General features: G+C 46.0%; 1 protein-coding gene across 9 annotated transcripts in view; it reads left to right on the plus strand.

Moving 5' to 3' along the window:
• The window catches only part of HYDIN (HYDIN axonemal central pair apparatus protein), a 415,526-nt gene that overhangs the window by 302,060 nt on the left and 100,855 nt on the right, over positions 1 to 12,611 (plus strand). For all 9 annotated transcript variants that reach the window (XM_037516090.2, XM_054696975.1, XM_054696976.1 and 6 more), the window contains 5 exons: positions 5,813 to 5,947; positions 6,870 to 6,951; positions 8,901 to 9,008; positions 9,265 to 9,474; positions 11,497 to 11,634. In XM_037516090.2, the coding sequence (XP_037371987.1) occupies positions 5,813 to 5,947; positions 6,870 to 6,951; positions 8,901 to 9,008; positions 9,265 to 9,474; positions 11,497 to 11,634 (673 nt within the window). The remainder of the gene's footprint in view (positions 1 to 5,812; positions 5,948 to 6,869; positions 6,952 to 8,900; positions 9,009 to 9,264; positions 9,475 to 11,496; positions 11,635 to 12,611) is intronic.

Below are 12,611 nucleotides of genomic sequence, written 5' to 3' on the forward strand. Positions count from 1 at the left end.
GCATTCTTGGTGACCTTCTTGCTGCCATCTTTAAGGCAATGGATCTCAGCCTTGAAGGCACATGAGAATCAAGTGAGATCAGAACCCTTGTGGGGGGACTGAGATCTCAGTTGTTCTTAAAGGTCTACAGGTGATTCCAATGGACAGTTGCAATCCCATTGGGAAACCTTTAAAAGATAGTTTTACCACCCCCTAATTCCTGAGCAACTTGAGTTTCAGCTACTCTATTATGCCCCCCCCCAGCCCCCACTGTCACACAGTGAGTGGCTAGTTGGAAGCATTCCGGGACCTTGGAGCACCAAGGTCCCCACAATGACTATGTCTGCAGTGCTTCCCCTCTTGGGGGGGGGGGGCCAGAGCTAGATATGCTGGTAGGGAAGGCACTGAGCCAGCTCCATCTGTTTCCGTCTGTCGTTTGCTTACCAATGTGGGAGGTCCAGCAAGTGTAAGACCACAAAGCCAGGCAATAAATATGGAAACGTGGCTAGGATTTTGCATTTGTGCCCAGAGAGGCTCAGGAATTTGCCCACTTGTGATATGATTTCAAACAATGATTATAATCTCCCATTACAAAGAGGAATTGGGGCCTATCTAATCTGGAGCAGGTGTGTGATGTGCACTTGGAAGGAGGGAGGGAGTGTAGGGAGTAAAAGCATTAGAGAAGCAGAAATGAGATCACTTGAAGGAAGAATAGGGATGTAAAAAACCACCTGACAGGATCTGACAAGCAAAGATGAGTGGTGTGCTTGGCATGGTACGCGTGATACATTAAGAGGAGTGGACTTAACAAGCGTAACAGCAGGAGAAAATATCTCCCCCAGTGAAACACGGTGTTGTGCAACCATCCCAGGTGGGCAGGTTGTTGATTCAGGCAAACGGAAAGAGAGTCTTGGAGCCTTCAAAAGATTTGTCAGGCATTTAGTGCTGAAGCAGGGGGCACAGGGAGACCAGCAGGCAGGGAGACCAGCAGGCAGGGCAGTGGGAGGGGGCTGGGAGGCAGACAGCAGCCAAGCCTCCCAGCCCCCATGATCTCACTCCCTCTCTTGCTTCTGTCTGGCCACTCTCTCTCCCAATCTCTATGTGTCTCTCCTCCCAGGAGTCCATGTTTATATATGCACATGCCCCCTGCTCTCTGGTTTCTCACCCTGGATATCTGTAATCATAAGTGCATGTGCCCTGTGCTCATGTTCCCAAGCACCTTTTTACTGCAATAACACAATATCACATGTGGGCAATGAAAGTTAGGAGGAAAACAAGGTCGCCGGTGGTAGCCATAGAGGCAGCATAGCATACACTACTGTGAACATTTTCTCTCCTCTCTTGAAATATTTGCATTCACGTGTTCATCCTATAGTTAGTTATTGAGGGTGTGTGTACAGAGTGCTGTGCTAAGGAGAAACAAAACCAATCTGTATCTGTTAACTTTTGCCACATAACAAAACATGTTATTGTTTAAACATCAAACATTTATTAGTTCTCACCAATCTGTCAACTGGCTGGGTGGTTTTCAAGTTGCCACTTGTAACACATCCTGTTACTCCCCATTGGCCAAAGAAGTGACTTGGAGAAACAGCCTCCACCTCTGGGTGGGAGAAGAGACAATGGCACAGTGCAAGGGGCTGTGCTTACAGAAACTTGGGGGCTATTTTTCAAGTGATTGGGTACAACATCTGATGCAAGATTCAGACAAAACCATACCTAGACATGTCAGTGTCTACCTTGTCTGAATTCCAGTAATCTTGCCCCTCATCTGCAATCCAAAAATGATGGCCCGCCTCCCTCCTACTAACCCAAGCACCCTGACAAGTCTGTGCATGCACTAAGCATCACCACGCTTGGACAGGGTGGCTTCTATTACTCATACAGTGCCCAGGCCACAGAGTATGTAAGTGGGGACTCCACCAGATAGCAAACCCAGATCTACAAACCCCCTACAGGTTTGCACTGAACCCCGTGTGTTCTTACTGTGGGGGTCCTCTGTCTCCAACACTTAACCACTGACCTTGGGGTCCCCTGTAGCAAGAATTGGTTTTTGCATCTTCAGAGTCATGCAGTACTTGAAGGGGATGCCCTGGAAAGAGAACCTGACATGGTGAACCTTGGACAAGCAAGCTGTTGAGGGAAAGCTTTATAAGAGGGTCCAGGAAGGAAGACAGGGCAGCTCCATGTTGCCCAGGCAATGCTCCTGAGAAAGGGGCATCTTCTAGTAAAGGGAGGTCTAGACAGCGCACCAACAGCCTCTGCTACAGGTGTTAAGTCAAACGAAATTCAACAGCTTGAGCCCAACAGAATCTTCTATCCACTCCCAGAATCCAGGTCCAGTGAATCAAGGAATTGGAAGGCGCTATGTCTATGCCACGGCCGTCCCTTGTTTACATGACCTGCCCGACGCACAGATGTCCAGCAGACACCATTCCAGCCCCAAATCATGTCCTAGCCACAACACATGATATTGACTGAGATCCAAGCCTGTCCTTTGGGTTTCCATTTTGATGCAACACTGCCTCCACTGACAGGGGAACAGGAAATCAGAGCAGGAAACTTTCTAAAATTTGCCTGATAAAAGATTGCACTGGTCCTGACTTCTCCCAGAGTCAAAAATAAAATATGAAGAAGGAAATTGCTGAGGCCGTACTGGTGCCCTCGACACTGTGTATGACAGGCACCCACTCCCACCACCACAGAAGGGAGGGCTTCCTTCTGGCTCCCCAGTGGCTCTGCTATGGAAAGCTCTGGAATTGGTGCAATATTGATTTTCCTTGCTTGCTACGCACTCTCTTTTAAAAATAACTGAATCTAATCCAGTTTGGGTCAGCATAACAGGAAAGTAATCATCTGTTCCTGAGGGTAGAATGAAATCTGATCCAAAAAGCTCTACCAGCATTCTATTTCCATTTTTTGAAGCAGGTTTCAATTTTGATGATACGCGGAAGCCTTCATTATGATAAAGGCTTCACTGTCTCCTGCGGCTCTGTTTGGTAGAAGCGAGGGCTGCTTCCCCAGCCTCCTTTGTTTGATTCCAAAGAGCCCTCTCACTTCCCAATTGTCCTGTTTATCATTGTTAACCGAGGTGTTGTTTTTCCTCAGGTCTGCAGACATTCCCCAGCACTGTATTTTTTCTTTACACATATTCCCATATGCTTCCTCCCAATCCAACATAGCACCACAGGGGGTGCAAATGTTGGATGAGAGAGAGCTATTATGTGGGGCAGCGATCTGACAGAGTCTCCCCAGGCATCTCTGGTGATCTGGGGTGATTTAATAAGAGCTCCGAATCATCCTCTACTGATTTTCACTGTCCCTGACTGGTAAAGCTGAGTGAGAGCCCCGTATTAATTATCAGTTCCAGTCCTCAGCTGTCATGTTTTCATTCCTACCCATGACTTGTCCTAAAACTGGCTGCATCTTAGAACCACCTGGGAAGACTGTTAAAAATCTCACTCCTGGTTATTCCCTGAGACCTGCTGAATCCAAATAACCCAAGAATGAGGTTCGAGAGTCTTTATCGTAAGGAGCTTTCCAGCACCCACCCCAGCATGGGTCCTCTGCCAAAGTGTGTCAGCCGGAGTCAGCTGGAGACATCTGGTCTGGATAAACCACATGGAAACTCATGCAAGAAGATGAGTTTTCCCACTCTTTTCCAAGGCCATTGCAGATGCGAATGAGGTGGCGACAGGCCCACGGAAGTTAACTGTCCTGCATGAGGCTCATCCATGAGGCTCATCCGTCCATCCGTCCGTCCGTCCGTCCATACATCCATCCATCCATCCATCCCTCCCTCCCTCCAATCAACCAACAATGTATTGAGCTCATGAACTGTATATAAGGCCCTGGGCTGCGATGGATGTAAAGAGATAACACCATGGATTTTGCCATCCAAGTGCTCACAGTTCTGTAGGGTGAGCCCAGCCAGGGCAGAAGCTTGTCCATGGCATTTCCAAAGGTGCTGTGAGGTGACCTGTCTTCTTAAAAAGAGCAAGCAGGGTTCAGCTCAGAGCCCTCACCAGACAACAAAATAATATCATTGATTTTTTTTTCTCCTTCAAATTGATTTTTCTAAATATGGCAGATTAAACTTTAGCTTTTTCATCTACAGAAATAATATAAATGTTGCTTTAAAATTAGCTTGTTCATGAGTACCACAATGTGCTGTCACCCACGCTCACCGAATGGTTGAAATGTAAAAGACTGAATATCAAGCGTGTGTGAGGATGCGGCCTCTCTGGGGCCCTCACACATCACGTAGAATAGTGCAAAGCCTCTCGGAGCCCTTTTGGCAGTTGCCTTAATGTGGAACATACATCGACCCCAACCCAGCAACGTCCTTCCTAGTACTGTGCCCAAGGAGAACGAAGCCATATGACTCCACACAAAGACGTGTACCGTGCTGTCCATAGCAACTTTGATCATAGCACACAAACCCCAAAAACAGCCTAGGTGTCCTTCCGCAGGAAGACAGAGAGCAAACACAGGATGCTGCTCAGGGCCAAAGGACAGGCCCTGCTCACTGGAATCACAGAGAGCAACCTCAGATACGTCATGCAGAACCAGCTGAAGTCAGACACAAGAGGATACATAGTTTTTATTCCATTGCTGTGATGCTGTACGCAAGTCTAATCTATAGTGATAAAAAGCAGGTGTGCGTTTGCCTGAAGTTGGGGTGGAGGGCTGGTCCAGTAGGTCAGCTTGTAGGGTGATAGAAATAGTTGGTGTGTGAATGTGGTAGTGGTAACACACAAGCATACATACTTGTAGAAACCCATCACGCTGTATGCCTATCATGAGCGCTTGTGTTTGTGAATTGTTCCTCAGTAAAATTGATCCATATTAGGTGACGCTCGCTGTGGCAGAAATCTGGACATTGGGTGTGGAATGCCGCAAGTTTAAAAATGGCACCCAGGGACACGGCAGAGTAGATGGTGTCCTAAAAGGAGTGCGGGTGAAACACGGGGAAACTCCAGCAGCAGGAGGGACGGCTCCTGATGGGCAGATGGGGCTGCTGTAGGGCTGCAGGAGTGTCACATAATCTATGACGTTGCTGCTGAGCCTCTGCAACCACGTAGAGGCCTAGCTGGAGTAGAGTGCAGGTGGAGTGAGAAGGAAGATAGAAGAGGGATGGGTTGAAATTAGTATCAAGAGTTTGAGATGGGTCAGGGAGGGAGGTCATAAAAATTCAAAAGCACCCTAAAGGCAACAGGAAGAATGGGGGTTACTCTACTGCTTTGGCCCTTGTGACGTCCAGAGCCCTTCTAGTGAGTGACAGCTGGACACATGGTCTGGGGCGGGTGCAGGCCCCAAGTTGCCCCCCCATCCTCTGGCCAGGGCCAGCTTGAGGCAGACAGAGAGAGGCAAGGCCGGGCTAGTCACTCCAGGACTCTGAGTGTGAGCTCCTCCCATGCCTGGCCCTGGTCCCAGCCCTACTTTCTGGGGACCAGGGAACAGGATCCCTATAATTCATTTGTTCATGACCACCCTCGTGCCCACTCCCACCAAGCACTATACAGACACCTTGCAGATTCAGGCCCTCAGGGACCTCACAATCCAATAGGGATGTGTGAGGGTACGCCCAGAGGGCAGTGGGAAGTCAGAGGAGAGACACCTGGCCCACATGGGAGGGGGCGGTCAGCAAACACTTTAGGAGAAAGTGAAAGTAAGATTTGAAAAAGGCGAGTCCCAGGGAAGGTGGAGGGCAGCCCCTGCTAGACCTGCCTGGTCTGGCATTTGGGGCTTACCCTGAGAAACCAAGCGCCCCCTGGGCAGTGCCTTGCAGCAACTGAGGTGTGTCTGTGTTCCTTCCCCAATGCCTTTGTAGGTTTGTGACGTGGCCAGGGAAGTCCAGCAGTGCCACCATGTCCCAGGTGGATTCTGTCGTGGTAACCTCAGCATCTGTCAGCTCACCAGCAATCCCAGTGATAGAGTCCCCTGAGATCGATTTAAGTGACTTTAGGTAAGTCCAAATGCAAAGGCAGAATTATTTTTTTTTAATATTTATTTATACAAGCACTGGGTATAGTCAGAAGCACGGGAGGGTGAGAGAATTCACCAGAGCCAGAGCAGGGAACAGAACAGGCAGACTGATGAAGTACACTGCTGAGGGGAGCAGCGTGTGCAGCAGGAGAGGTCTGCGCGCCATGTGGGACCCTCACCAGCGGCCGGGTATCGAACAGGCGCTGCAGAGGCTGCGAGCAGCTTCACAGCCCAGTGCTCAACTACTGCACCACCAGAGAGGCCCAGAATTAATTTTTTTAATAGCATCCGTTTGTCTGCACTAACTTCCACTCTCAAGTTCATCCCTCATTTATTCATTTAACCAGCCAACAGTTTAGCGAGTGTCTTTGTGGTAGACCCTGGTAGGCATCTCGGATGTGGAGTTGAAAGTCATCTCTGCTCTCAGGAGGTCGTAGCCTCCCAGGTCCTGGGGGACCTGAGCCCTTTCTGTCACACTGTCCTCTGTGTCTGCCAAGTCAGGCCAGCCAGAGTTCGGTCAGGGTTTGGTCAGAGAAGGATCTGACCATAGCCTAATAAGATAGCCTCACAATACAGTACTCTGCTAAATGATGACACTTAACATTGGACACCAAGGACACATCCAAATTGTCTGAAAAAACACTGGAACTTCCCAAAATGTTTTGTCAATCAGACACGGCCTTGATAGACTGGGGATGAAGGGTTGGAGCCTACAGGAAGTTGACCAATTTGAGGCCCCTAGGCTGCATATTTGGGAGCCAGAGAGTAACAGTGCTGACTGCTCAATAAGGGTGTCCTTTAGTGAGAACCCCCACTTATACTTGGGGGCACAGTGGAGGGAAAGAGGAGGATGGGGCTCTTCAGCTGCTGGATGAGTGACTCTTGTTTTGTTAACTCCCCAGGACCATCCTTGTGAGCGAAGAACTTATGTCTGAAGAGAGGGAACCCAATGTAGCCCCAGAGCTCCCAGTGAACACGTCAGATGTACGGTTGCTTTTCCCTGGGGCAGGCTGGCAAGTGGAGGGTCCTTCCTGTGGAACGAAGGCAAAGCCAGGGCCAGGGTGGCTGGGGTTTGGTGAGGATGAGGCTGCCAACTTTATCCAAGTCACTTCCCAACCAAAAACCCAGCCAACACCTCAGCAAGAGGGAGCCCTGGACCGCTCACCAAACAGATGTTCTTTCTGGAAAAGCCAGTTATCTCTAAACCCTGCAAAAGGAGAAATATTTGTATCAATAATTTCATAGTAAAAACACAGTCGGCGGCGGATGGGCTAGCCAGAGGGTTGAAAAATACATGTTTAAATTCTCCCAGAATGCTGGCCTAAGGAAATCATCAGAGATACGAAGATTTATGCCCAAACAATGTTTGTTACAACACTTTAGAAATAGCAAAAATCTGGAAAAGCAAATTACTGTCTGTCCGTAATGATAATAGTCTTTTAAAATAGTGTTTGTCTTCAGTGGAGGCAGAATAGGGTAAGCGAGCATTCATGCTTGGTAGGTAAGACTGAATTATTATAGCCTCTGTGTCATACAGTACTGGCAAGGGTCTCAGAACTTCGTTCCACAGTTCTTCTGCTAAGACAGTATTGTCGAGAACCACCTTTATATTTGCATTGACATGTGACTGCTCTTGTACACAGCAGCTTTGTTTGCAGAAAACTCGAGATGCATTGGAAACAACTGGTAGGAGGTTGGCTAAATAAGTCACATCTGTACAAGGCAATACTCTGAGCAAAATGAGAAAGTTCTCTAATGCTGATTTGGAGCATTCTCTATAATTAAGTAAAAGAACTGCGTGCATAGTGGTGCAGAGTATGCTCCCACTTATATAAAGATGAAAGTATATGAAAAACACATTGCATACGTGTAGGTTTTACACCATTTTAAGTTTTTTGTTTGTTTGGTTTTTAAACATTAATTCTTTCAAGTCTCCCAACAACCCTGTGAGGTGGGTGCTATTTTCTTTCCCCACTTTACCAGTGAGGGGACACATCCACCAAGCTGTGGGCCTGTCTACCTCCTAATAAGTCCTCAATAAATAAAATAACTAAATGGAACATAGAAAAAACACAGGCCATGGTTCCCTGGGAGAAGGAATCCTGAGGGCTGGGAAATAAAGATGGGGTTTCATTACCACATTTAATTATTATTGTATCATGTTGTAACATCTATTTTTTGAAGCATTTTAAGTGATGCTAGTAAAGAATAGTCATGTGGGAGGGTGGCACTCATAATGTCAACTGAAAAATGAGGATACAGCTATGTATACACCACACGCACACACACAGAGCAGTATAACCCAATGATTGATAAATATTTTTGTCTTTGGAGTTTTTTGTATTTTCCAGTGTTTTTAGAATATGTGCATATTAAACTATTATTGTCCCATAGTTAATTTTTCCCCTCTTTTCAATGATGTTGATTGTAGTATACTCAAGGCTTCAGAAAAATGAAAGCAAAAATGTTTAAAACCCCAGCATTCCTAGAAAAGTGCTATTAAGCTTTAGCAGACAACCTCTCAGCTATCTGTTTGCATGTGCAGGTCTCTGACTGGATTACACATGCCCACACTTCAGGAGTGCCCCACAGGCATATGTAATTTGATGTGAGCAGAACAGCTTTTTCACTCACTCATGTCCCTAAATAGTCTCTGCATCATCTACTTTACATCACACATCATGTGTAGTGACCTCCTATTGAAAGGCCTTTAGTTTGCTTCCAGAGTTTTGCTTTTACAAATAACACTGAGGTAAATATTCTTATAACTTACATTTTGGACACTTGTCCAATTATCTCCATAGGGGAAAAATGCGCTATCTTTAATGTACTACATGCTTCATTTTTCGGTTAGTGATGGGGAGGAACCCATTGGTGACTTATCGCGAACACATGCTAGTTTTCTTCATCCTTCTAATGTCTGGGAATTACAGATAAACTCTACTGAAACAGAAGGATCAGTCTCAAGCCAGAGTCAGGAGTTTCAGGAATCCATACAGCAATATGAACAGGAAGACATGCTTACCATTGGGATAGAGGAAGTAAGTAGCACCTCATGGGCCCTAAAGGTGTTCTGACTGAGCACCTGCTCCAAGTTAGAAACTTAAATCATGCCAGAGCACTGTTATTGCCATCCCCCCCCCATCATATATTTTTAGGGTGCTGGGCTAGTCGCCTTTCATGGAGTCAAAGGAGTCAAAGTCAGGAATTCATCTGTAAACTGACTTAACTTGAACTTACCCTTTGCAGACCCTTCATCCCAGTGGATGCTCTCATGGCCGGTGACTTTCTCTGCAGGTGTTTGATATTCTGCCCCTCTATGGAGTGCTGCCCCCACACAGTAGCCACCAGATCTCTTTCACCTTCTACGGGCACTGTGACATCGTTGCACAGGCGAAAGCTCTGTGCGAAGTGGAAGGAGGGCCCACCTATGAGATCACACTGAAGGGAGAGGCGTCCTTGGTCAGCTATTCCTTTGACACCACAGACATTAACTATGGATTGCAGGTATTGCCAGCCATGGGGCGGAAGTTTGCCTTAGACATCCATCCTAGTCCTTGTGCACTCATCTCCACTGGCGCCCCAACCATCATTGTCTCACTATTATCCCATCTTTGATCCTTAATCTGCCTCCCTAAACCTGAACATCCTCCCACCACCAACGATTAGCCAGATATTTTCACTTGCTGTTCTCACTGTCTCTCTGGAACTCAGCATGTCACTGCCATTTGCGCCTTTGCTCTTAATCCTGAAGTCCGTTCCAACTCTGCTGTTTCTTTCAAATAGCTCTACTACCCTCTCCAGCCCCGAGTTTGCCATCTCCAAGGCATTTTCCACTGCACTCAGTCCTTCACCTCCCCACGTCTCTAGCACCCAGGGGTTGCTAATCCCAATGAGTGTCTTTTCCCTTCTCATTGTCACTGTGGTTACCACACTCGAGTCTCACCAAATCAAGCTGAAACGATCACAGCAATTCTTCTTAAAGTTGTTGTGCATACGAGTCACCCAGGAATCTTGTTTAAGTGCAGGTTCTGATTCAGTGGGGCTAGGAGTTGAGCCTAAGCATTTGCATTTCTGGCAAGCTCCCAAGCAATGCTGATGCTGCTGGCCTACAGACCACATGCAAGCAAGGGATCACAACACATATATAGCTTCTCCCAAGAACCCAGCCAAACATTATTGTCAAATTTTCCCATTATTGCATTTTCATGCCATCAATCCTAGACTCATTAACTCCAGCAGCATGTGGGAACAAAACACAGTATTGAGAAAAGAGTATGGTTTTTTAGTCAGAGCTAAGATATTAGTCTCATCTTACTTTCTACTGACTGTAGCCTTGGGCATATTGCATATCTAGAAAACAGGGATTGGGTAGCCACACCTATGTCACCAGATACCAAGTGTCTGATAAACTATGTTTCTCAGAATTCCCCATTATAGCCCATTCATTATTTGTGGCCAAGCTAGTTTACCCCCTTCCCTAATAACTCCCTCCCTTCCTGTCTCCATGATTCCTCTTATATTATCCCTCTCATCTTCCACCCTGCCAGCCCCAAACCCTCTTGTGCTCTAAGACCCAACTCAGTTTCACCTCTTGGTTATCTCTCTCTTCTTACTTTACATATTATGGCACTCAAGTATATTTGCCATAATATACTGTACTTTCTAATTTTCACTTTGGAATAATTGTCAGTTAATTCTCTGCCTCTACAGCTTCTCTTCCCAATCAGATTTTGTGTTTCGTACTCAGAGACCTTATGCTTACTAAATTTAATGTCATAGACCTCTATTGTGTACATGTGGCATCTGCACATGTAATTACTATGTGTGTGGCTTGTCTGTTTTTATAGATTAAAGATTGTGCCTGAAATCAAATTCACCCAACATTTTTTGAGACCTCATCCATTGCATTGACTAATAAAATGCTCTATCATTCCTTACCTCCTCAGCAGTTGGTCCTCTCAGCAGTTGGTTCTGTCTGAGCTTAGAGTGTTTGAAGTGGCCAGTTCTTACCCTAGCTTGGCCTAAGAATCCCTGAAGTGGCCTCAGTTTCTTGTTATTGGACCTGCTGAACCAGCATTATCTAGGCAAAATCTAAAAGAAAAGGACATGTCTGACTTATTATTGTCATATCTCCATATAAATAGAAAATTTTATTCTAGAACATTCTGAACTCTAATCTGACCCTCTTTCCCTCCCAAAACTCACATTTTCTTAGTGGAGAAAAGCTTACTTTGTGGTGAAACAACAGGTCCATGGAGATTAGATGCCTACCCCACAGTCATAAATCAATGACTAAACTAAATCAGTTGTTAGAAGATCTAAGATTGGAGCCCATTTTCCAGGGTCTAGTGCTTCTCCTGCCTCAGTAGTCACCTTTACTAAAATGTGAGTCTGCCTGCATCTACACCTTAAAAATACTAATCCATGTCTGTGAGGCGTGTCTATCTACCCGCCTTTGTCAGGGTGATAGCAGCACCCCAAAGCATGGATGGCAGAGGGGTCGCTCTCCCCCTTTTTCTTCTCAAGCTATTTGACCGTGTCACGGAGAATGAAATCACACTGAAGAACACCGGCAAAGTTGGTTTTGAGTTCAAGGTTCTGAGTGACCATCAGTCTTTGCCAGACAACCTTCTGCCTGGAGTGCCGCTCATCCTGCCTCGCTCAGTGAGTAGCCTTCCCGTTCACGAGGACCTCGGGAGACTGGTGTGCAGGGCCCAAATCCAGATCTGGGAGTCCTAGCCCACAGGGGCCAGCTGAGTGCAAACCTCCAATCCAAGCAGGTCTTTCTGAGAAGAGCCATTCAGGTCTGCTGAGTTCGTCCTTTCTACACTGCCCTCTTCTTTGCAGTTGACCCTTGCTTTTATGCATCTAAATGGAATTTTTTTTACCCTGCGTGTTTTTCTGTTTTTTTACCAACTATCCTATAATGAGGCCAAATTCTCATTATGAAAACAACTGTTTAGAGAATCCCATAGTATACACGGATATTGAACACAGGACAATATAAGGAAAATTCCCCGCTCCAAATTCCATGAAAGAACTGTGTTTGTTAGAAAAATACACTAAGTACTCAACATAAAAGCTAAGACTCATGCCCCTCCCCATGCCCAGGACATCGAGTGCAGGGAGAACCTCTCTGTGGGAAGCACGGGAAGGTGGTGGATTGCTCCACTCAGGAGTGAGAGAAATAGAGAATGAGGGTGTGAGGGCAAATCCTGGAAGACTACAAAATATTGCACCCTCTGAAATTTGCCCCCAACTTGTGACCCTTCTACACACACACACACACACACACACACACACACACGCACACACACACATTAAAATATGCAAAATTTCATAAAATGTATTCAAAATTATAAGGGGGCCCATTCAAAAAATGACTTTTAAAATAATTCTATCCAGACATTAGTTTCCCCTGTTGTGCCTTTTACAGACATGTATAGCCTTGTGATTTTTTTTCTCACTTTTATTTTCTGACTACTAATCTGGAGGTTATATTTTGTGACTTTATTGATAATTTTTTTTAAGTTTTATGTGATATTTGAGGTATGTAAAAGAAATTGACGGAGCATATTTGACTTATAAAGCACAATAATAAAACTAAATCCCCTGAAACTAACAGCCATCCTGGTTTAAAG

This window comes from Talpa occidentalis, unplaced genomic scaffold (assembly GCF_014898055.3).
Source record: "Talpa occidentalis isolate TD23 unplaced genomic scaffold, MPIMG_talOcc4v2.1 talOcc4.17, whole genome shotgun sequence".
In the NCBI taxonomy this organism is placed as follows: Eukaryota; Metazoa; Chordata; class Mammalia; order Eulipotyphla; family Talpidae; genus Talpa; species Talpa occidentalis.